The sequence below is a fragment of the Equus quagga genome, chromosome 15 (genome assembly GCF_021613505.1).
Source record: "Equus quagga isolate Etosha38 chromosome 15, UCLA_HA_Equagga_1.0, whole genome shotgun sequence".
Lineage (NCBI taxonomy): Eukaryota > Metazoa > Chordata > Mammalia > Perissodactyla > Equidae > Equus > Equus quagga.
The window spans coordinates 19,982,842-20,008,137 of NC_060281.1; the positions used below are offsets into that span (position 1 = coordinate 19,982,842).

The 25,296-nt window shown below is 42.0% G+C and overlaps 1 protein-coding gene across 6 annotated transcripts in view; it reads right to left on the reverse strand.

The window, feature by feature from the left end:
- RUNX2 (RUNX family transcription factor 2) overlaps positions 1-25,296 on the reverse strand; it is a 226,177-nt gene that overhangs the window by 195,153 nt on the left and 5,728 nt on the right. For all 6 annotated transcript variants that reach the window (XM_046639745.1, XM_046639744.1, XM_046639741.1 and 3 more), the window contains exons 2-3: positions 21,840-21,996; positions 15,947-16,051 (exon numbers count right to left, since the gene is read on the reverse strand). In XM_046639745.1, coding sequence (XP_046495701.1) covers positions 15,947-16,051; positions 21,840-21,996 — 262 coding nt within the window. The remainder of the gene's footprint in view (positions 1-15,946; positions 16,052-21,839; positions 21,997-25,296) is intronic.

A 25,296-nucleotide genomic window follows, 5' to 3' on the forward strand; every position in this document is an offset into this window, starting at 1 on the left:
AGTGCGTCAGGGGAGCTGGTTTAGGAGGCATAAGAAAAGAGCTGGATGGGGGCTGGCCCCGTGGCCGAGTGGTTAAGTTCGTGCGCTCCGCTGCAGGCGGCCCAGTGTTTCGTTGGTTCGAATCCTGGGCACGGACATGACACTGCTCATCAAACCACGCTGAGGCAGCGTCCCACATGCCACAACTAGAAGGACCCACAACGAAGAATATACAACTATGTACTGGGGGGCTTTGGGGAGAAAAAGGAAAAAATAAAATCTTTAAAAAAAAATAATTAACGCAATAGATTAAATAAAATTTGTAAAAAAAAAAAAAAAAATGGCTTTCTTCCAATAGACTTTTTGGTGCAATTTATTCCAATTTTGAAACGAATAAAAGGAAACATTTATAAATTAGCCAGAAACGCCACCTATTCCTTCAAACACAAGGGTCTCTCCTTTCCCCACAAAAGTTTTTATTGACAGCTATATTTGACTCATCCTGTTGAGTTCCTAGCATAGAGACACACAGCAAAAGTGGTACTAACCAGAGGCATCTATCTAGATCGTCAGATTTCCTTCCTCTGGTCAGCCTGTGCCACAAATCTCATGCTGCAAAAGCTACATTTCATCCTTCAGTGTCAGATTTTCTCCAATTCAGTTGCAAATTGTTATTTACTTATATTTCAGTTCTCCTAAAAAAAGAGAGTGAAGAAGTGGCGACTGCACACCACATAAGGGCTTCTCCTGAGCTGTCACTGATGACAGAGGGCTGACCCTCAGTACCAATGGATGCCCAGTGCTGTTACATCTCATAAAGTTCTTCATATTAACCAACTTCTATTCGTGTGCCGCCACTGGGCTAGTATGTGACAAATTAACTGGAATCAAACTGCATCCTCAGCACAGCCCCTAGACAGCCCGGACGGAACCCCAGGGAAAAGGCTCCTCTCCTTCTTGGATTATTCCAGCTACTCGGCTCTACGAAGAAATGCTGCCGTCAGGTCTCACGATATAGAGAACCAATATATCATATATTAAAAAGGGGCAAAAATACGCTCTGTAAATAATAAAATGGGCATCTAGCCTACATTTTGGTCCATTTATGCTTTCCTAATTCCAGAATCCAAAAATTCCTGCATCCCTGACCTCAGCCAATTTCCTTGCTATGTCTGACTGGTGCCACCAACGTAGAGTTCTAAAAATACTCAAGGAGAGGGGCCAGCCTGGTGAGGTAGTGGTTAAGTTCGCACACTCTGCTTCGGCGGCCCAGGGTTCGCTGGTTCGAATCCCAGGTGCAGACATGCAGGCGCCCCACATATAAAAGAGAGGAAGATGGGCACAGATGTTAGCTCAGGGCCAATCTTACTCAGCAAAAAGAGGAGGACAGGCAACTGATGTTAGCTCAGGGCCAATCTTCCTCACACACACACACACACACACAAAAATCCCCAAAGAGAGTCCGTGTGGGAATCCCCTGAGAAGTGATCAAGCGCAGCACCTGCCACTGACACGCTATCCAAATCATCCAGTTTTGCTTCCTTTGAATCTTAGGACCTTTATAAAGACCTCTGTCCTTCTCCATTATGCCTGTGTCCATGCCTATGTCACAGCCAGGTGTCCAACCTTCTCTAAAGCCCTGATCACTGACAGCACTCACTCTGTCTCCTTCACAGCTTCTCTAAAGGAGAGGGAGGCTGGCTCACCAGTCTCAACTGAAATCCTCAAGGAAGAGAGCAGCTCAGGGAAGAACAGCTTTTGTGGGTGCACCAAAGGGTCTTCCATTACTCCCGATAAGTCAGTATGTGGTCAATTTCACAGCTTATTCCTCAGGGAAACAAAGCCAGCCTCAGGTCGCAGCATTTCAAAGGTATTATAGAAAATAAGGAACAAATGCCCTTCCACTGTCCACATATGTGTAACGAAGAGACTTTTCCTGTAACAAAGTATTCAGAAAAAGGCTCCTTTTCATAAGAGGAGAAAACCACACCTCTTGTCGGTTGGTTTTCCTTCCCAGCGTCAATTTCTTGGCCTCAAGAGCAGAGAAGAAGGGCCACTGATCCCCTTTAGGTCACCCTTTCCTATGGAAAGGGCAGCGATAGTTTTCGAGAATCCTTGGAAGGGGTTTTGAAAATAAGTTATTGGGGCAGGAGAGGGGGAGACCCAAATGTAGAAATCATGAAAATAACTAAATAAAGGTCCAAAGTGCCAAGGCCACTATGAAAACATCACAGACAAGGAAGAAAGGAGGCCAGTGAGAGGAAGTGGGTTGTGACTTCTGACCCAACTGTGGGCTGCGGGCGGCTCTCGGAGGGTGATGATGCTCTGGAAAGGTAACGTGGAGCGGCCCAAGGGTCTGAATGCGCTTAATGAACCAAGGAACCCGAGTTATTTTTGGAGGAAAGAAAAATATGTTTTCTGAGTATTTTTCCTTCCCCCCTAGCTTAGCACCACACCCACTTAGCCTTCTTCCCGGTCGTGTCACCTGTTTCACAGTCTGTTTCTTCAGTCTCTTTGATTATTTTCTTCCTTCGGAGAAAATTACAACCACTTAGTTCAAAACGCGGGACTCATCTGCGAACATTACACGTGTGCGCGTCCTTTGTGTTTCACCGTTTCATGGGCGAGCTGGCACGAGGGCTTGAAGTCAGCCACCTGCAGGTGTACTAATTTAGCCTTACAAAAGTTGCTCCGACAGGTGGTTAATAAGCAATAGAGTGGATGCAAGAATACATTTAAAAATAAAGACTCTGACACTTGGCTTCCCTGAGAAAGGTTAACCCAGGAATGGCATAATCAGCCAGCCTTCTCCGATCTCCTCTGCTCGACTTCTTGGCTGCTCTGCCAGCTTTTAAATGCATGAAGCTTTGTGTTTTCAGAAAGAAATCCTGCCTATTTCCTCTCTCCTTCCTTCTCTGTGCCGACAAATTCCTTGAGCGTGAGTTTTGGATTGCATCTCTCAAGCTCCAGGTTCCATGAACTTTGGTGTCACCTGGAAATGTTTTTAATTTCTCCCAGGAGGGAGGGAACGGAGAAAAACGAATCAACTTCATAAAACCCTACCTTTTGTATCTGGCATATTCAAGGCAAATAAACCTGGGTTTTTCTAACTTATTGTTCCAGTATCACCCTCACGCAGCCCCCAATTCTTAACGCATCTATTCTGATTATCAATAACCATTTTTTGACCATGTGGCAGATCTGTTCCTCTTTTTGGTCATATTTTTCTCAATTAAAGATTCTAATGGCCATTGAAGCAAGACAAATTACCCTCATCATTTATGTCTACAAACCTCTGTGACTCTGAGCTTCAGAATTATAATGGGAAACAGAAATCATGCCTTTGATTTTAAAAGCAGAAAGGTGGTGCTTTGTTGCACTTCATAAACACACAGAGAATTGTTAAGATGGAAGGGATTTGAACGAAAAGCCCTCCAGTCAAATCCTCAGCCTTCACTAACCCGTTCTGTTTAACAATTCTTATAGTCAAGAAGTTCTTCTTTAAATCTAACCTAAATCTGTCATGCTTCAGTTAAAACCTAACCTTTCTCTGTACCAGAAACAAAACAGCTGGTCACCATACCCAGCTTAATAACTCCTCATAATTTTGAAGTCTGTTATTAAGTCATTTTTCAGTCTCCTCTTCTTGAAGCTAAATAATCCCAACTCTTTCAACCTATCCTTATAGGTTCAATTTTACAATCCTTTAATCATCGTCAATGCTTTCTGCTAAACATTCTTAAGTTTTCCATGTTGCTCTTATGTTTTGAAACCCAGCTCACCTTTGGAATTGCTTCTCATTGTCCATGGAAGCCCAAGACTTTAGTGTATTACACACAATCCAGAGAATCCACTCAAATAGGTAACCCGCTGCTTTGTTGGGGTCATCTGTAGTACGAACCTGGCTCCTTCTCTAAGAAAAGCATGATCCTCGGGACCCAGTGTTCTTCCTGAGCGCCGGCCTGGGAGGAGTCATGCCCCTCCACCTACTCCCACTCAGTCTTCCTCACCAGAGCTCATCAAGGTCTTTCTCAACCCACTTTCCCTAAATTAGCCTGTTATAAAATGAGTATCTAGCTAATCTGATCGGACCCACTTATTAAAACCAAGTTGTTAACCAAAACTGTCTTAAAATGTGTTATCCTCAGCAGATAACATCTATGAAGGGCCTGTCCTCCAGGCCTCGACTCAAAAGAAGAACCTCAGACACGTTGGTGAGAATCACAGAAGAGAGGTTTGGGGCCGGTGGGGACGCACATGGAGAGTCCTTCTGTGCTCCTCAACTTATGCCACACCAGGCTTGGGGAGGATTATAAAACAGGCAACTTTGGGGTGTGTGATTCTAGTCATCTCTTTCTGCACCCTCGTCCTAACCATTTAGGCATTCCCAATGCCCCGTCTTCTATCAAAATCAGCTGTTAGATTCTGACACTGATGAGGTGCAGGGCTTTGCACACTGTGTGCCCTGAAGCCTCTTCCCCACTCCTCCCAGAGCTGGCTTCAGGTCTCTGCTCTAACGTTATCGCCTCAAAGAGGCCCTCCCTGCTCACTCTAGACTAGGTTCCCATTTGACCCCAGTGTCCCATTATTCTGTATCACTTAATCAGCTCCCTTTACAGCACTTACCACAATTTGCAATTAGACGCAATTATAGATAAATATTCGTTTACTCGTTTCTCGTCTGTCTTCCCCACAGAATGTAGGCTCCTCAAAGGCGGGCATCGTGTCTGCTTTGCTTTGTGTGTTTGGCACCTGGCTAACTGTACGCGCTCAAAAATAATTTTTGAGTGAATAAATGTCCCCACTGCCAGAAACATTTACATTTTAAAGCATATCTCTAGTTGTCATAAAAAAGACTCCATCAGCTATCATAAAGGGGGACGGTGTTTTTAGTAGTGGGACAGGGCCGTGGGAGAAAGGGGTCCTTCTCAGATCCATCTTCCCTTAACCATCCAGACAAGGCCAGCTCTCCCCATCACAGAGACAGCTGCTGCCTCTTCCAAGACATTAACTGGAAACTGTCGTCAGGGCCCTGGTCTTGGTCCTGCTCCTTAAAGCAATTCATCTCATTTCCAGTTATTCTCTCTCCTTCCAGCTTCAACACAGTCATGCCACTTGTAGCAACCCACCACTGTCCTGAGGGTATTCCCTCACCACCGTCACCTGCACAAAAGTACCAGCGTTATCAGGAAAACATTCAGGGGATGACACATCAAAACATTAGGAGTGGTAATCTTTGGAGATGAGATTGACATTTTTCATTTTCTTCTTTTGACTCATTTTTATTCTCCGATTTTTCTACCATGTACTTGTCTATGTCTTCTACTTGCGTAATTTTTTTTAAAGTTAACTTTTTGTTCAAGTGCTAACTTTTTTTCACTGGTATTCAAATGAGATTCTACTGAGGGTTAACTTAGCCTATTTTCATCTCACAAAATTGAGTGTTCTCAGCTTTGCTAAACTTTCATCTTAATGAATTCAAGACTCAGTCAACAAACACACACATATATATATGCCTTCTGTGTGGGAGGCCTTATACCTTGGGACTTATTTACTACAGCAAACCTACTGCCTCGTTGGCTTGCTTCTTAGGAAACGCTACTCCATAAAATCAACCAAGAATACCCTGGGCCCGACACCAGAAGCTTCTACAACTTTAATGACAAAGCAGCAGGGAGTCTTAAAAGTGAATAACTGAACAGGAAGAGACCTGGGCTCCTTGCCCACGTCCATAAATCATCTGCTGACTTGCAGAGTGACACAGAGCAAATGAGTTTTCAAATGCCCATGCCTCAGTTTACCTACCTGTAAAATGCATAATGTATCCCTCAAAGGGATGTAAAGAGAATTAGTGAGGTAATGTCTAAGTGTTTGGAACTCCTTGGCAGAAAGGCGCTACATAATTACTATTTGGTATTTAAGTTGCCCTTCGTGTGTGCCAAGTACTTTATGATCATTCCTCAGGAGTTACTCCCAGCTACTCTGAAGTTGTCTTCATGTCTATTTCCATTTAAAAGATGAAGACGCTGAACTGGAGAGAAGTTTGGTGATTTGCTCAGGCTCGCGAAGGAGGTGCTCTCAGAAGAGGGATTTGCAAGCCCTCAATTCCCTAAACCTTCACTGAGCCCACGTCTTAACACAGACAAGCTACAGATGAAGTCCCTCCTCTGAAACAGCCCTCATGGAACAAAAAACACCGTAACCTGGTTTTCTGTGCGATAGAGTGAATGGTGAGGAGGTGAAACAGAAACCAAAGCTCTTGAATTAGTAAGCAGACCTCACCCTCACCCCTGTTTTTCACACATCTCCATTTCTCCTCACTGCTGGTCTAACAGCCTGTGTTTCGGTAGCTTCATAATCAACCTGAAGGGCCCGTATTTTCCTACTAAGGATTTCCAGGCCCGACCCTAAGGAGGCAGAGAGCCCAGGTTAAATCATCCTGAGCACTGCCCAGCCAAAACACACGCTAGCACTTTCACCAAGCGGTGTCTCGTGAAAACTAGTGCCCCGAAGGTAAAGAATGAGAAGATGCGTGTCGCACGCAGACGGTGGACATGCATCCAGGGTTAACGCAAAGGCAGGAAGCACCAGCGTGCTGCAGTGCCAGCTGACCTCTTCCCCACCAGCCCCTTCCCGCACCAGCGCGCTGCAGTGCCAGCTGACCTCTTCCCCACCAGCCTCTTCCCGCACCAGTGCACTGCAGTGCCAGCTGAGCTCTTCCCCACCAGCCCCTTCCCGCAAGACTCCAATGAGAGCCGTGCAGAGCCAGCACTGGACTCACCCCATCCACTTGGCCGGGCGACAGTTCAAACCCGGATCATGGTCTCCTGGCTCTCTTAAATCACGCTCCTCCAGTCGGTGCATCTATTTTCTTCCCTCTACTTCATTCAACAATTCATTTACCATATAAAAGAAGCATCTTTTGGTCCTGAGTCCTGTACTCTCATTAAAATGACGGATAATGTGTAGACACTAATATCTAAGAAATGCTGCTCCAGCTGTTCAATGAGCAACAGCCAGGAGACCTTTGAGGATCAGATGTAATGATGGCATTCTTTCACAGAAATTTGGATAGAAAGTTCCAAAGCACCATAGGCCCTGCCTGCCCAAGGCAAAATGGTGAAGTGGGGGATTTCATTTCCTCTCCCTGCACGCCCCTTTCCCTGGCTTCTCCCCCTCTGCAGGAACATTCCTTCCCACCTCCTCTCTACCCACTGGCCCGAGACTCTTCAGAGCTCCCCATGGTGAAAGGCGCTTAGACCCATTTCCCTTCATCCATCTTCCAGGAAAACATATCTGTCCTGTATGTCATTCTCTTAAATACGACTCCAACTAACCCGACAATAACGGCCTGACAGTCCTAGCGCAGAGGAAGGACTCGTCGCGTGCTCTCTGGCGCTCAGAGTAGACAGACTTTCTGCAGCGCGCCTCTCGGATCGTGTCACGTTGGCGGCCAGTGTACACAACTGCTGACACTTTGAGGAACAAAAACGGAGAGTTTTCCGCTAAGGGGTTCTCACTGAAGGAGGTACCAAAGGATCTACATCAAGAAAAAGGAAACTGAACTCAGAAGGAAGAGCTGAGGTGCGAGAAGGAGCGGTGAGCAAATAAATCGATAAACACATAGGTAAACATAAAACAAACAGTTTAAACACTGATAACGACTAATCCAGGGAGTATAAAACAAAGATAAGAATATCAGACAACCACATTATAAGAGAGGGGGCGACTGCCGCCTAAAGTAAGCTAAAGTTCTTATCTTAAAGTATTATAAAGTTCTTATAAAATTCTAATAAGACAAACATACACGTTAGATATACACGTTAAAACGGTAAGGATAACTACTAAGAGAGTAAAGAAATTAAATGAAAATTTCCAAACCAAGAGAGGAGGGAAGCTAGCACATACCTAGAACAAAATGGAATACGAAATATTCTGTAAGAGGGAAATAGTCGCAAAAGGGGGAAATATGAAAACCAAAAACTTGCTCTTTCAAATTAGAGAACCCTGCACTCTTCACAGTACCCCAGACCTGAAGAGCATCGGGAGGCCGCACTGCAATGGCTGAGCCGCAGCCAAACTGCAAGGCTTGAAGTGGGCAGAGACGGCCTTCAAGGCCTCGGGGCCCTGCCGGCAGCTGCCTCGCTGTTTACTTTCTAGGACCCAGGACTTCATTGATCATTCTCCCTTTATCTGTCCAAAACTGTGCCCAATAGAGGATTCTAGATCATTTATTTTTATCTTAATAGGAATTTGAGTCTGAGTTATCTTTTCCAGAGGTGTTTGCATTGAAGCCTTAATCCTGAATTTTAGTGAAGTGCTTTTGTCTCCCAGCAAATAGATTTTAGCCACCAGCGCACAGTAGCAGAGAAATCAAGAGAGGAACAGGGAGCCCTTCTTTTGCTACTTAAGCACCACAGCCCAAATACAGTCTCCTACTTGAACTGCCGCATATGCCCTTGAATTAATACTGTAAGTCTACATGGCTTTTATGCATCCACTGAACTTCCAAAAGTTACTTGAAAAACATGAGCAATTATTTTCCACACCCAGCTAAATGAAAACTTTTAAGATTCTAGGTGAAGACCAAAGACGCGCTTTAGGTGACATCATAAACATATCCCATAAATATGCTAGGTAGGGACAAGTACGGATCTGAAGAGCAACACACTGAATCTTTTTTCTCTGTTATTTTTAAGTACATCCTATTCTCCTCTGGTCCAGCCATCCCTGAAGAAAGTACCACAGTACAAACAAAATAGCAGTTCAGTGATCTATCAGGAATTCTCTCTCTTGGGAAGGAAAATTCATTTTTTTATAAAACCAAAAAACAAATCTCTTTCTCAAGTCCCTGACTGTTTAAAGAATGAGTGATTTCTGACTCCACCAAGACACAAACTACTGACACATTTGGATTGAGTATATGTGTGTTTTTAGAACACATATCACTTGAAAACCTGCCATGCTATATTTAGTTGGAAGTAAATATATCAACTGGAACATATGCATGTGGAAAACGCGCTCTTATTGTGAAAGCCACAGCTCCTTGTTAACACAAGTCCGATACAATGAGAAAGCACATTCAGAACGGGGAAGGCAGGGGAGACTGCGAAGGAGGGACACGAGCATGTTTTAACGGCTGTGATAATTTGCCGTGAAAGGATGTTAAGGCCATAGCTCCTTGCTGCAGCATGCCATGTGCTGCTGAATTAAATTACTGCCATGCAGTCTGCTAGCGAAGGAATGTGTAAACAGGCCATATATCCTTGCATCAGTTCCACAGAATGTTGCACAACACAAAATGCCTCTCGATGTGTCATTTCCTTCTTGGCCATCTTCCCAGCTCCTGACAGGCAGTCAACAAAAAAAAAAACGTACTGAAAGAGATTTAAAACTGCTCTTCTCAAGAGCACATTCCACCAGCCACCAGACACAACCTCCACCAGCACTTCTGACTCCCCACCTCTTCCATCCTCCTCAAAGAAAAGAGAAAAACGGAAGTTTTTTTTTAACTGTTACTATTCTCTTAAGTCAAAGATTTTCAACAATGTCTTATATGCTACTGACCAAATGATTAATATTTATGACAACCGAACTGCTGCTTGTATTTGCTGACTTGTAAAGAGCAAAACATGGCATTTACACATAACCTCCATTCCTTGAGCGCTTCAGAGATGGTTGAGAACCAGGGGGAAGCATGAGAGTCAAAGGCTTTTCTCCTAATGCTTTGCACTAAGGACTAAAATTCAGGCATGTGGCACCAGGAGTATGGTACAAGGCCTGTCAAGGTTTTCTCAAATTGTCTTCGTAGACAGCAAGCATGTGAACGCAAGAACTGTGTCCAGAGGTATCAAATAACCTTTAAACATTCTTCTCCTAACCCTCCATGCAACACATTTCACATGTCTCCCACCTTCTTTCACACGTGATCAACCTCTGAATAAGCACCCACCACTGATAAATAAGCAAAGGTCGTGGGCCAGCCTTCACAGAAAGCCTACTCCTTCACCCAACTGGGAGGAAGAGGAGGGGAAGACAAACGAGAGCTGCCACTGACATCACCTGGAATGAGGAAGAGAAAATGCCCAGCCCTCCATTCCCTCCCCCCTTTCCCGGGCTGGAAAACCATCTCAGAACTCGGTGGAACAGCACAAGAGAAACATGAGACGAGGCCCTGTCCAGACCACCCGGTTTGGCTTAAGCCTGCCACCTAAAGTTTGTTCAGGTAAAACTTCTGCAGCTGGAAGCACCTCAAGAATACGGACTCATCAAATGTCCTCTGGAGAATTAAAAACTTGTTGACGAATTGGGCACAGGTGAGGACGAGCAAATGGGAAGAAAACAGTTTGGCTGCAGGACCTGAGCCTAAGAAGCCGAGGGACCCAGGTGCTACGGGGTCCTAGCAGCCCAGACACTTCCTGCCCTTCCAGAGCCTCTCCCTCACCTGAGTGGGAGGCCCTACTGACGTCACCAACGGAGCCCGAGAGGGGCCGCCGCATGAGCTCTAAGCCTGCAGGAAGGAGCTGGACCACCGGGAAAGAGGGCAGAGCTTCCCCCTTCTTCCGCCAGGTCAGGACAGGTAGCTGGACCCCGTGAACAGCAGTGTCCCAGTGATAAGGATACAGAGGATGGCTCTGGTCCCTCCTTGAGAGTAACTAGGACTTGCTTCCCTGGGGCACAACACACAAAAACTCTTAGAAACCCACTCATGCGTGTTCGCTGTCAGGTCTGCAGGTGTGCTGGCAAGCGAGCATCTTCAAAGCTGGGTGATATAAAGTATAAAACCAGGCTTGTCCATTTGACGATTTATAAGGTACTTCTGCTACAGATGTGCCAAGTAGCCAGGCAAGGCTAACAACCTCTTTCTGTTCAAACATCTAATTTCTTCTCTCATACAAGTATTGATCTGTGTCAGCTTCATACTGACCTGCTGATGCCAAGCGCCACAAGGCAGCACCCGCCCTTAATTCATCTGATAATTACCAAATTTGTTCAATTCGGAATGAAGCTACAATAAGTGAAACTTGGAGTCACCTTGTAGAACTTTAAATGTCCCCCAGATTAAAAAATCAAGAGACCTTTCAGAAGATGACACTCAAAAAAATTATTTCTCCTGTTGCAACGATGACATTTACCCTCCAAGCCCTTCTGAAAGCTGAAGGTATTGGTGGTCCAAAGAACCACTGCCCCCATCATTCACATCTTTGTGGGGTTTCTTCCCCTTGAATCCAGGCTGTACCTGTATCTTGCTTTAACCAACAAAATGTGGAGGAAGTTAACTCTATGCCAGTTCTGAGCCTTAAGAAGTGTTAAGAAGGCCTGAAAGCTCCCACTTTTGCACGTTAGGGAGCCCTGAGCTGCCATGTAAGAAGCCAGACTCTGCTGGAGAGACCTAATTGGAGAGGCCATGTGGACAAGGAGAGAGGCTCTAGAACTACATGGCGAGAGAGAAAAGCTCCACTGCCCCATCATTCCAGCCGAGCCCAAATGTCCAGTCATCTGGCCAAGGCACCAGACATCTGAATGGAGCCATCAGGGATGTCCTATAGCACCAGCCCCCATCTTACTGCAGCCACATGAAAGACCCCAAGCAAGACCACAGAAAACCCACCCAGATGAAGCCCAGTCGACACACGGAATTGTGAGTAATATTAAACTGGTTGCTGTTCCAAACCATTATGTTTTGGGATGGTTTGTTATTTAGCAATAGAAAACAGAAAAGGCGGCAAGAGGATTAAAAGGATTCAGACCATGTGAGGTGATTTCCTTTTTCCATCCTCTGGACAGCCAAAAATACCTTTTCCATCCATCCTCCTCCCTAACTCAGAACCACTACAATAGAATATGATGTTGCTAACCAAGTTTTCACCTTCCTGTAGAAACTCTTCAAATGAGACTGCAGCTGGAACCAAGTACATAAATGGAACAAAGGATCCTAATAGAAACGGAGATTTAAAAGAGTTAGGTATCCAAATGCATTACGGTTGCTGCTGCTACTCCACCGACTTCTGCTGGCACACACACGGCAGTCGTTCTTCAAAGCTAACTTGCCAATAGAATGTCAAAACGCCTTGCCTAAACACAAGACTGACAAATTTGGGATCTTAAGTATGATGTCATGTCTTTAAATGATAAGCTGGCAAAGAAAATAAATGGCATTTTGTAAAGATGTGCACCGTTTTTATGTTTACGCTACTTAAGATGAAGGTTCTAATAAGTCCTCGGCTACGTTCCTTTAAAGGGAAGTTTTATAACTGAGATGAGTCACAACTGCAAAAGATCAAAGTTAAAAAACATCAATGATGCCATGGGGTACTTTTTAATCTTGTAATGAGTGATGATCATGTGCTCTTATGAAGTTAGTCCAACTGCCAACGCCAGATGTGTATATTAAGAAAAGAAGTTGTTTGTGAAGTGACAGCACCGGTTCAGCTGCCAGAGACAGAAAACATAGAAGGACGAATTCTTTCTGATTTCTGAGTGAAAAGCAAGTTTGGGGAGATGTGTTGATAAGCAGGGCCTCTGAAAAGGACTAAAGTGCCATAGCATACTCTCCTGGACTTTGCTGCAAACAAACTGTGTTTATCATCAATTCTGCACAGCTGTCCCCAGGGAGCATGAATACCTACTCAAGGCACAATTTATAACCCTTATTAGTGTCATTTGCTAATGAGCAGAAATTAGTAAAGCCATCAGCAAGGAAAAAAAATAACACACTAGAGAACGGAATCGAGATGATATCTATTTCCTGGAAACCTACTATAAGCAAAACGCTACAGCAAATTCTGACACTGGAGGAAACTGACGTAATAAGAGCTAATGCTTAATGAGCACTTACTACATGACAGTAACTGTGCCGTGCATTTTACATACGTTACATCATTTAACATCTTTGCAGCAACTGATGAGGAAGATACTATTATTATTATTCTCACTTTAACAGATGAGGAAACCGAGGCAAAGAGAAGTTCAGTAACTTGCCTACCATCACACAACTAGTAAATGGTGGAGCTGGGATTTCAATCCAGACAGTCTGACACCTAAGCCCACAGCCTTAATCACGATGCTATGCTGAATAAAAGACTCAACCAGTTAACCCAGAACTCGTCCTTGTTCAAACAGCTGATCTACCAGAAGTAGCCTTTCCAATATACTCTCTGATGTTTAGAAGAATGAGTGAAATTCTATTAACAGGAATCAATAGTCCAAAATCCTCAACTCCATCAAATCATTACAGTGATAAACAGATGTATACTATTTCCAGGACAACCACTATTTAAAGAATTATAATTTTGTGAGAGAGGGGGCTAAAAGAATTGCATTAATTGTTTTTTTCCTCCCCTCAAGCAAGTCTTTTTCTAAAGCCCTCTCTGTTAACGGTTGACAAAATAAGCCACTTAGAAATCTAGAGCAAGGGTTGGCAAACTATGACTTGTGTGCCAAGTCTAACCCACCAAAAACCCATGGTTTTTGTAAATAAAGTTTTACTGAAACACAGCTGCAACCACTGATTTATGTATTGGCTAAGGCTGTTTTTGAGCTACAATGGCAGAGGTGAGTACTTGTGACAGAGATCACATGGCCCATAGAGTTGAAATTATCAACTCTCTGGCACTTCACAGAAAAAGCTTGCCAACCCACGTTCTAGAGGATTCTCCATTTAACAATATCTCTACAGCAATCAATCAAAATCCTATTATGCTCACACAATTGAAGAAAACAAAATCCTGGGCACTATCCACACATAGGGGTCTCAAAATTAAAGAATAATATTGAGAAGAGTGCTATTCTACAAATACTCAATGCCCAGGATGGCCAAGAGCAGGGCAGAAGGAAATAATCCAGTGCAGACAGTCCAGGTTATATCCAGACACTGAGTTTGGTTAAGTTACTTCATGATGTCAGAGAAATGACATCACGTTTTCAAAGATATTTTTGGTTCACAAAAAATGTCACTCAGGCTGATCTAGGGCAGTGGTCTGCCACTTGAGATCTCTATCTGCTTCCCCCTCCCACCCGCAGCATCCTCAGCAGCACCCAAAGCCTGAACTCAGGTCACACACATACCGTCTCCCCCCTTTCCCCCTAACTCTCATTGCTTTCAAAGCCCTTCTCTGCTTTTAGGGCAGTGTGCCTATCAACTAATTGATTCTGCCAACAACCCCTTGGGAATCAGATAATGCTACCCTCCCTTGAAAGAGCGGTGACTTTCCCAAAGCTACCTCAGCTTTCGTCACATCTTTCAGAATGCGGCAGCACCCATCCTTTCCTGCTTCCTCTCCCAACCATCAACTTTTGAGCATCAACTCTTGAGTGGATGGACACATACACACACACAGACACACAGACATGCACATACACGATCATGGTGTTTCCAAGAACTGAGAAAAGCAGCTGAGATCAGCAGGAAACATCTTTAAAAGATACTTATTAGTAGTGCTAAATGTTAAAAGACTACGATCCTGCCTTTTCAGTAACTCAAGGGTTAATTAGATAAAATGTTAGAAGGTGTCTTCCGTCACAAGGCATCATCTCTGATTGATGGCAGTCCAGAAAAGTCAGACAAAGCCCCGAACCAGGCAAGACAGCCCTGCTCTGTTCTGTTCATCTGCACTGCCTAACCACTGGCCCTTATGACCAGGGACTTGGGACAACCTGAGACACGTGCATGGCAACCACCTAATGGGACATTCTCAAACTGAACAGACAGGGACAGCACTGACCCAACACCGTGAACCTAGAAGAACACCATATACGTGAAAGGAGGAGAAAAGAAAAACCTCAAAGACTGGCTTCAGAGACAGGAAACCTCCCTAGTTCAGGCAAGCAATCAGCCTTTGTGAAAAGAGACAGCCACAAGAGGAACGGAAGGCACAGTGTGTTCCCACTGCTAAAAGACATGCTACTGGCGGAGAGGCAAAACTTTACCAGCCCTTTTCTCTCAGTTTTAAGGGAAGAAAAGACATGCCACTCTCGCTGTCTAGGCAGGTGTATCGTTACATAACAAATATTTCTGCCAGCTGTACCTCCACCACAAACCAAATTAAACTCTCTAAACACAATGGCTGGGACTCCAATGTATTCACTCATCAAAGGCAGAGTTCTATGTGATGTTTCCACGGGCACAGAACTTTTAATGTTGTATATATCAAATAATCTTTAATCTCTAGATATGTTTAAATTGCTAAATACAATTTAAACTGCTTTAAATACATTTAAATTGCTATGCCAAGTTTGTTCAAATCAGTTTTGGGGGAGAAAGCAAACCTGTTTCAACTTACATTTAGGAGGAAAATGCATATTATCCCAAATGGATTATGTGCACTACCTAAAAACTGATGCTGGTCAAACCTTCTGGATGTCCAGACAGACAAATAAACCAAGGTGGATTTAAACCCTGTTTGACTCTATCTGTTGAAAGAAACTACCTATAACAATTACTCGAGCATGACCAAACAACAGTGTTGTAACAATCAAGCAAGTTATCATTTGCAAATAAATTCTTTGTAATTAAGCAGTGTGCTCTTTATAAAGGGAACTGAGTGGGCGAGTTAAAAAGTTAAAACACATTCTTAGACCATGGGAAACGTACGCAAATGCTTTTTGACTAAGCTCTAGATTTTTCAGTTTACTGTTTTCTTCCTCAGCTCTCATGGGTCTGTTCTGCCCTCTCTATTGTGTACAGTGGATGAGCAGAATTTCTCAGCAAACAGTTACAATGACTGAATAATCATGCATTCGTTTCCCAAAGTTATGTAGGCCTTAGCAGTTTTGTGGCAAAGGTTAAAAGTGTAATTTGACTTTCTACTAAATGTGAAGTTCTACTAAATGTCGCTCATAAACAGGCAGATAGCAAACTTTGTAAAGAAGCTGTTTACATGAAAACAGGCTACCTTATCTGGGATACATTCCTCAGAGGGTCTCCACAAACTCTATTACCGTTTCCAATAGGAAGGCAAGTACTTACTTCTGGGTTCCCGGGGTCCATCCACTGTAACTTTAATAGCTCTGTGATAGGTGGCTACTTGGGGAGGATTTGTGAAGACAGTTATGGTCAAGGTGAAACTCTTGCCTGCAGATGTAAAAGGGGAAAATCCACAGTGAATATAAAAAGACAGTACTCATGATAATACAGCAGCATCGATGTCCAAATTGCATTTAAGCATCTACGAGGAGGTGATGAAACAAAGCCAAGAGTCAGGACCCCTTATTCTAAATGAGAAACCCTCTGACGGCCACTTTGGGAAGTTACTAAACTCCCTGAGTGTTAAGATCATCATCTTCATTGCAATGCTACACAAGCCTCCAATTCAAAAAAAAAAAACAGCTGCTCAGTAGCAACAGTTGTAAGAAAAACAAAAACTCTGGTCCACTTGAGGAGGGTTCTCATCCTTTCAGTTTTCTCCAACATCAGGAACACGTCCAAGCGCAGACAATTTTAGAAGTCTTTATTTAGGATTAGGTCATGACCCCAAGAGAGAACAATAGTAAATCACTGTTGATTATGTTATTTATTTCACATGGCTTTAGCATTTCATTTCTTAACTGCACTACAATAAGAAGATGAAAGAGGAAGGTTCTTATGGGAATCATTTTAACAGGAGCCAGTGTCTCCTTTCCTGGCCTTAATGTGCCTGTGGTATGATGATTTCATCATTACTGGAACAAAGTTTTTCTCCTCCCTGCTCACCCCCCTTCCCTAACATACATCCTTGCTGTTAAACCTCGAAATAGCTCCCTGACAGTGACTTATTTTTTCCTAAATGTACATGACATCTCCCAATATAAATATGAATTTTTGCTTTTCACAGAAGGTGTGCTTCACCAAAATATTACATCTGATCTTTCAAATTAATGAGCTAAAGGTAATGAATAAAGGCGGGGGCGGGGGGGAGACTGGGAGAAGTCTGGTAGCAGATCAGGACGTCTGCTTTCTCCAGAAGACACCAGACGCTGTTACACAGGCTCACTGACAGTTGTAATCAGTTAGATTTGCAACGGTTAGTCATGTCAGATAGTCAGAACTGCAAACTGTTACAAGACAGGAAAAGGTGGGTGTGAAACAGTGACTCAATAAAACATTCAGCAATCTCAGGCCAGAGCATTCATTTAGCCTGCTCCTGTAACAGACCTTTAAAAAGCTCATTTTGTTTTGCTTTGTTTTTTGGTCAGAGACTGCCTTTCCCTTTACTGAAAGCTGAGGATATTAAATCAAAACACAAATCTTAAACAATATGTAGCGATGCAAAGTTTAATGCAGTCTTTTCAAAGCTTAATATGGAACAGGTTATATACAAGGCTTAATGTAGAACAGGTCTTTGGCTGTCAAGTCTAGTGAATGGGTTTTCTTTTCAACTCAGACCATGTAAGTTCCTAAAATATGTTTAAGACACACATCATTTGTTACTCAGTATATATAGCTTTAAGTCTCTTTGGCTATGCTTATCCATGGCCAAGAGAAAAAAAGGACAGTAAAGACAGGAAGGGGAGTGGGGCAGAGAAAGATGAATACTGATTAGAAACCTATTAAGTGCCAGCCGTTTGTACACATTATCTCATTTAATCCTACCCAGTTAGGTTTATCACTCCCATTTTACAAATGAGGAAATTGAAACCCAGAGAGGTTTAGTAACTTAACCACACAACTAATAAAAGGAAAAAAATCAGGATCTGAACTCAGTCAGGTATTCCAGACCCCAAAATTAATGCTCTTCTTTTTAACTTTGTCAGAGAACATTTAAAAAAATTAATAGGTAACTTATTTCAACACGTGTCCCAATCAGCTTTATAAGACTAAGAAACAGTAAATATAAATCTACTAACATAGTATCTGGGCCAGGATGACAAAAGCATCTATTCTTAGTGTCATTGATAAATCATATCTAATCCATTACATATTTAATGTTACATGGTTTTAAGTAATTTCATTGTCTGGTTAGGAAGCAGAGGACTTATTAGAAACATTAAGACTAACCAGAAAGATAAGGCAACCAGGAGTCTAAACTAGTTACAGAAAACTGAAAGTCTATAGAAATGGAGACTAGAAAGTTGAATAGGAAGCCACTGGATCCAGATCAGGACCTCAAAACAATGGAAAGATCTGAAGGAGTGAACGGGCTGAATTGCTAGACTGAAAGGTAATTTACATTAAACCATAAAGAGATGCCATTCTGGGCTGGATCAACGGTCCGGGAGCCAGGACTCCAAGGGCAGCGCGTGGACGGCAGCTGTCATCCAAGGCGCTAATCATAATACACGAAGGATGGAAATACCTCAGTGGTCCTTAATGACCTTAAATAACCTGGCAGAGATACTGCCCATGAATTTATCTAAACTGCTTCTGAGAATATTTCTATTTTGAGACTTTTACACCTTACTTACGATATTAGAAGTCACCAATGCTTCTCCCCAATTAAGAGCAGCACCTCGTGTAGGAACGAAAGCCAGATGTAAAACTTACCTTATAAGCCTAAAGCATCTAAATACTCAAAGTGCAATCAGTTTTCTATAAAGGCTTCTTTTAAAAAGAGGTGGGTTTTGGGGGGAGGAAGCAAGTATTTAAGTATGAGTACAGTCTTCCAAAGTCAAACCCTAAGGATCAAGATGTACTTTAACAATGAAAACAAAAATCAAGGAGGTCCCTTCCACTTCTTACTGACCCTTCAGAAGGAACAGGAAAATAATGTTCAAGAAACTTCCAGAAACTACCACCCAACTAGGTAATTGGTTCTTCATCTTATAAATAAGTATACATTTCCTAAGTCAAATATTTATGTGAATATTCATGATTTCCTTACATTAAAAAAAAACTTTTCCAAATCTCCTTGTTTATCACTTTCCGTAAGTGGTAAAAACGCAAGCTCCTACTTAAAAATGCAGGGTCTTACTTGGGGAGCAGGCACTCGTTAGACAACTAAGGGTGTCACCCTTGGCTTCATCCAGGACCTAGCTCTACAATCCGTCCTCAAGTCGTATATTTTCTGAGATAAACATAGGAACTGTCATTGAAAGACAATTCCAATTCAGCCTGAGGGAGTGTCAGGAATAGTCAGGAGGGGTAAGACTGTGAGCGGGGGTTGTATCCTAAACTGATAAAGTACCATGCTCTGTACACTGCAGGTGCTTAAAAACGCTTGTAAATTCAAAGCAGCAAGCTTGACGTCAAGAATGAGGAAGCACGGGAAGAAAACCTAAGGACCAAAGTCATTTTAAATACTTCTGTTTAAAATATAAAGGAGAAAAAGGGAAAAGACAATTAAAAAACATAAGCCACTCCTAACTTAATGCCAGTTTCACCGATGCCCTACTTTTACTCTAAAGCACTTCCAAAAGTCGCAGTTGTCAGATGACCCATCATGCCAAAGTAAGTAGATTCCTTGCTAAATCTAAAACTGTTTCAATGTCTGAGAGTTTACATTTCTACCAGTGAAAAGAAAAGATGTAACATTTGAGGAACTTCGTGTTTTTTTAATTGTTTAATGCTACTGAAAATAGAAAATTGAAATAGCTGGGGGAAAAACACAATGGCAGCAGCACGTTGATCCGAACTTAATAATTTAAGAGAAACGCAGAAGTGTGAAAATCAAAGAGGAAGCTGGAAAGAGTCTGTTAGAGAGCAGGTGAGGTACACAGGCAGGTTAAAGGGTTTCCTGCCACTGAAAAACTGATCCTTTTTTTTTTTTTTCAAAGAGTGATATCTATATCTCTTATTAATGTTCTCTGTCCTTTCTTCCTCTCCATTTCAGTTTGCTATTAATGTTTCCTTTCATATAATGTTAATGTAGTGCTATAAAAACCTATTATTAGTGATAAATCAATTTTTCTTTCTCTCTCCACCAGCTCCCCCCACCCCCAATCTAAGTCTCGAAGACAAGTCTGGACCAATTTCTCCATCCCGCCTCTGGCAGCAGACTGTAGCATTTCAGATCCTCCACCAAGTCCCGGCTGCTTCAAAGGAAAAATCCTACTTTCTTCACTTAAGATCATAAGAAATATAGGGGGAGGGGGTCAGCTCTGTTTGGACATAATTACACTTCATCAAAAGAAGCTTTCTTCATCTTCCATGCGTGAAAAGTCTGCAAGCAGTTAAGTCTGTCTTTTTTTTTTTTAAATATAAAAATTGCTATTTGGGAAACCAGCCAAAACTCAGAAAGCCAATATAGTAAAACAGTGCACACCCTTTGTTGCTCTTTGAAGTTTCTTAAATAAATATGTTGAGGGTTTACAAAGTACACTATCACTCTGCCATAGTTTCTACTCAAATTGATCAGAGAAAAATTATGCAGCATCTATATAATACAAAAGCAAGATGAATGAAAACCCTAGCTTAAATCTGTAAAGTATAGCACCCCATCTTTTAAATACTAAAAGTCATTACTCTAATTAAAAACAAAGTAATATTACATAAGAAGAAAGATACAATTCGGAGCATACAGGCAAATCATCACGTTCAAATTTTTTTCTTGATTCTCACTAGAAAAAAGAGAAACTTTAATTGTGCTGCGGACCTGCACCAGTAACTGAGAAAAAAAAAAAAGAATGAATATACGCACATACACACTTCACACTTAATCAGTCAATGGTGAGGTAGGATGTGTCTTTTTTTCTCTTGATGAAAGTAAACTAAACCTGATGCAGAGATAACCCCTTTAGTTTTGATTCTACCAGAGGCTCTGAGCCTCATTTTATTTCAAACAACCGTTCAGTGACAGTATCTCATTAGCATGCAACATTTTTTTTAAGTTAAAAAGTACAACTTCTTGGCCCTGTTCCTAGAAAGTAAACTAAAACGACTCATCGGAAACAGCCTTGCTTGAATTTCCCTTATCAAGTTTTTACAATGGTAATAATTTGACATCTGATCCAAACTAAGGAACAATTACTGGACATGGTTTAAAAATTGATGCTTCTCATTTCCTAGTTCAAACCTGAGTTGAATTAATTCCATAGGTCTTTATAATTTATTTCACCTCAGTCCTAAAGTGGTCTATTTTCTCTCTTCTTATCAAAATACTTAAAATGGAAATATTAGATGCAATAAATAAATAAATAAGCACAATACTTTTAATGAATGACTATTAAGTCTCTCCGTAGAATAAGTAAATAAAAGCCAAAATATTGGTTTCCTTAGAGACTTCTTTTTAAAACATTAACCCCATTTAGGAAACAACTACAAAAACCCTAGAAGTGATTAGTTTCTATTTTATGATCTTTTTAAGGATTTCTAATATTTGAATATGGATTCAGATGGTGGAAACCCTTAAATAATGTGGAAATATTTACAGTCCTGGTCATTCATCTGCCTAGGCAACTCTATATAGTTATTCTAACATAAGTAACACACTATTCACTTATTCAAATGAAAAGCCTTCTGTAAAAAATCTATGACTTTTAAATAGATTCTCATTATAAGAGCAAATTAAATCACATGGAGGTAACATGTGATAAGTGAAGAGCATAATGCCAGCTGTCCTTGCTACACCTTAGAGCAAAACTGATATTATCAGGAAATGTATTCCTTTTTCTTTCCCCTTTGCCACCCAATCTACTCAGTTATTTGGCTGCTCATAACTCAGAACCTGAACCTCCACTATTCTCTCCACCTTATATGCTCACACCAGTGAAATTAGGAACTGGTTCTTCTGAAAACATTGTTTGAATTTTCAATATCATAAAACAAATGAAAAAGGCCTGAGTACTCAGAAAAACACTCAACTTCATCTGGACACATTTAAATAAAACCTCCAGTAATTCTGTTCAGTAGAAGCTGCTGATTTATACATGGACCAGGCTACATTTCATCAGAGGAGTCCAATGTGTTCATTTCATTATCAATACTGCATTAAAAATCAGAGACCTACCTCGTCCACTCCGGCCCACAAATCTCAGATCGTTGAACCTTGCCACTTGGTTTTTCATAACAGCAGAGGCATTTCGGAGCTCAGCAGAATAATTTTCATCGTTACCCGCCATGACAGTAACCACAGTCCCATCTGGTACCTCTCCGAGGGCTACCACCTACATAGAACAGGAAACACAGCAGCAATAATGGCACATCAGAAAAGCTTAAAAACCAAGAATATATTCTCATTGTAAATGGTGTGTCTTATCAGAACTTCGTGCTCTGGTCCAGTAATGGCAGACAGGGTGAGGATGCCACTTCAAACAGACCAATGTTGCAGGGTCCACCCATTTCAAAGGCAGGCAAAAGTTTCCTTCATTTGTTGTTGGATTCCTCACAGAATACATGTACATTTTTATTAAATCCCCATGTTAGGTTGTCCGAGAGAATTACGCCACAGAAATAAGGCTGATGCCCCATCTGCAGATTGCATCGTACGTATGAAGGCACCGCCTGTCTGCAACCCGGAGTGCCCTGAGGTGTGGTCTCATCCAGATCACAGGCTAAAAAAAGAAAGTCTGGTCAGCTCTATGGGAGAACACGTTTAGGTGAAAATTTAGAGGTCCTGACTATATGGAAGCCTAAAGATGGTGTGGTATCCAGAGCTACATTTCCATCTCCTTACTTTTGGCTAGACATTCAGCTTTTAACCACACTGTGAAGAATTAGTGAATGCCCACTCTGCAGTGAGACCCGTGGGACATAGGAAGCCATCAAGAAGCTCAAACTTCAGGTGCAGAATAAAGATATGTAACAGCCCGACAAACTATCACTGACAAATGAGTGGTAGAGACAGAAAAGACACCAAACTCCTATTCTGTCTTGTCCCGTCTGCCATTTTGGAAGGACATGTTTGCCTCCTTAATCTGCAACACTTAACCTGCGGCAGATCAACTCAGTCAAGTAAGGATCCAGAATAATCAGTCTTTGAGGCTAATAAACATTTTGACTGCTGCAAGGCTAGGGATCATACTTTTAACCAGAGTCAGCTAACTTGCAAGCGGGGACCTCTGATTAACGTGCAGCCTGGTAAGGGACTGTTGGTGCGGACCCTTCACGGTCATATGTAAAACACACCACTGTTAATCCATTCCCAAGACACTGCTCCATGATAATATCCTTTCTCTCAACTCACTTCCAGGATCCTGTATTCAGATGATTTCCATCTCTCCCTCCTTCAGCTTCCAGAGAGATGCCCTTTTGGTGACTAAGCAGTGGCTCCAGCTAGAGCAGCCCACTACTCTCTGGCAATAGCACCCATGTGTGCTTGCCTGTCTGGCAAACATCCCACTGAACTTTCCTCCACTCCTAGTGCTGCTCCCGCCTTTGTCAAGATTGCCCCATAAGGCAAACCCAAGCATTTGGTTCTATGCTCCCAGTACAATTTGCACATACTCTCATAAAAGCAGATTTCTTTTAGGGTGATAAAACATACACTAGACCTACACTTTAGGGCTGAATTTTCCCACCCATGAACCCTAGCCCAACGTTCCTCCACTATACTCTCTGTTCCAGCCAGGAAAACAACCAACCCAACAAAAAACTTGCCAGTATTTTTTTCATCCTTACTTTTCTCTTAGGCTGTTTCTCAATTCCATTCCTTCTTTAGCACTTTGTATTCAGTCTAAAATCCTAAAGCTTTCCTTAAATTATAGAAGCCACTTCCACAGCATCCCACAGTACCCAAATGATCCTCCTTTCAATGTACATGTATTTATGATCTATCTACTGTTTTTGACACACTAGCCCAAAGCTACGAGACTCACTCCTTGGAGTCCAGATTATATTAGACTGGAAACGACATGAGGCAAGGGCCTCACCTGTCTTGTTCACTACCATATGCTCAGCTCCCAAAACAGTGTCTGGCACACGCTAAGTGTTTGATAAATATTTTTGAAATAGGTAAATGAAGGAGCTCCGTAAAGAGCACCACTTCCCACAGCCAATGGTCTGTGAGGCTACCAGCTAAAACCCTAACAGAGAGAACCAGTTAAAGGTTAAGTCAGCATCCCGCGATAGCAGCCAGGAGCCTCTGTTCCAAAACTAGTTTTCTGACAGCTTTTTCTATCCCGGAGGAGAGGCAATCAGGCCGAATATCCTTTACCAGGGGCATATGGCTACTCTCCTCAATCTGAGAAGTCTCCCAGGTCACGGGTAATTTCCTTGAGAACATGACTTCCTCCCTGCATACTGAATCTAGTACCTCGAGTGGCTACAAAATATAGGCAATGCTGTCCTCCGGATGGAGGCAACGTGCTTTTCAATTTGTCGAATTCACACTGCCAAAAATGTGAACGTTTGAAAATACTGAAATAATTGACTATGTTTGCCAGTATTCATCCGAATGTTTGACATTTTTTACACTTAGCATATTGCGTTTTAACACCTGCTGTGTGGCTTTCTATGTCAAGGTAAATATGGAACCAGTAAGCGTGTTAATGAAGGCAGAAAAGTTGTAGTGTTTAGGAGAGAATGAATGCACCAAAAATCAAGAGCCCCCCGGCCCTTTTGCCCACCTCTGTTACATATCTGCTAAGCTCTCCCACAAGTAACTTCATCTCCAGGAACCACAGTTTTCCAACATAAATTGGAAATAATTTTTTGAAAGTCTGTAAAATGTAGAAGATACTATCTAAGTATAGAGCGTAATTATAATGATGTACTTTTTGTAAGACGAGGAGGCTAACTTCTGTTCCAAATCCGCTGTGTGCTAAACATAGGCTTTTACTTAGAAGCATCCTTAAAGGGTTCAACTGAATATGCAATTCTTCACTTCATGTCCTGAGATGTTTTTTGGTGTTGTTGAGAGAGAAAGGATAACTGCTGATGGGTTTCACTCCAGCCTGGCTAAATTTCAGAAAAAAGTAAAGAAATCTGCCCCAATATAAAGATTTTCAAGAGCTCTGGGACATTATTATTTTACTGCATATTTTTAATATAATGGATTTTTTTTTTTTAGTTAGAAGAAAAGGAAAATTGATTCAATATGGGAAAATACGAAAGCAAAGATCCCTAAGAGTGAAATACATAAATCTATTTTTCTTTGCTTAAGCAGCATAATAATGGCCATATTAAATACTGGTATGTTTTACGGATTATATTTAATAACAAAACAAATAGGTAATCACAAATTGTGTGAGTCTTCTGTGAGGTTCTGAGCTGGGCCTGAAAAAGTCATGCTAACTAACACGATGTAGTGACAACTTTTCCTGTTATGGCTGAACTCTATTTTAATCGCTAAATACATTGGTTTTTTTCTGCTACCAAATCAGATTCCTAATGTTTTACTGAGGAACAAAAGAGGGGAGGGAGTACCGTATTTGACTTTATATCAATCAGAAGTGTAATTATATGTTTGAGGGGTTTTTTTAAAAAAAAAAAGCAGATCTCTGAAGCTAAAGTTTCCCTTGGAGATT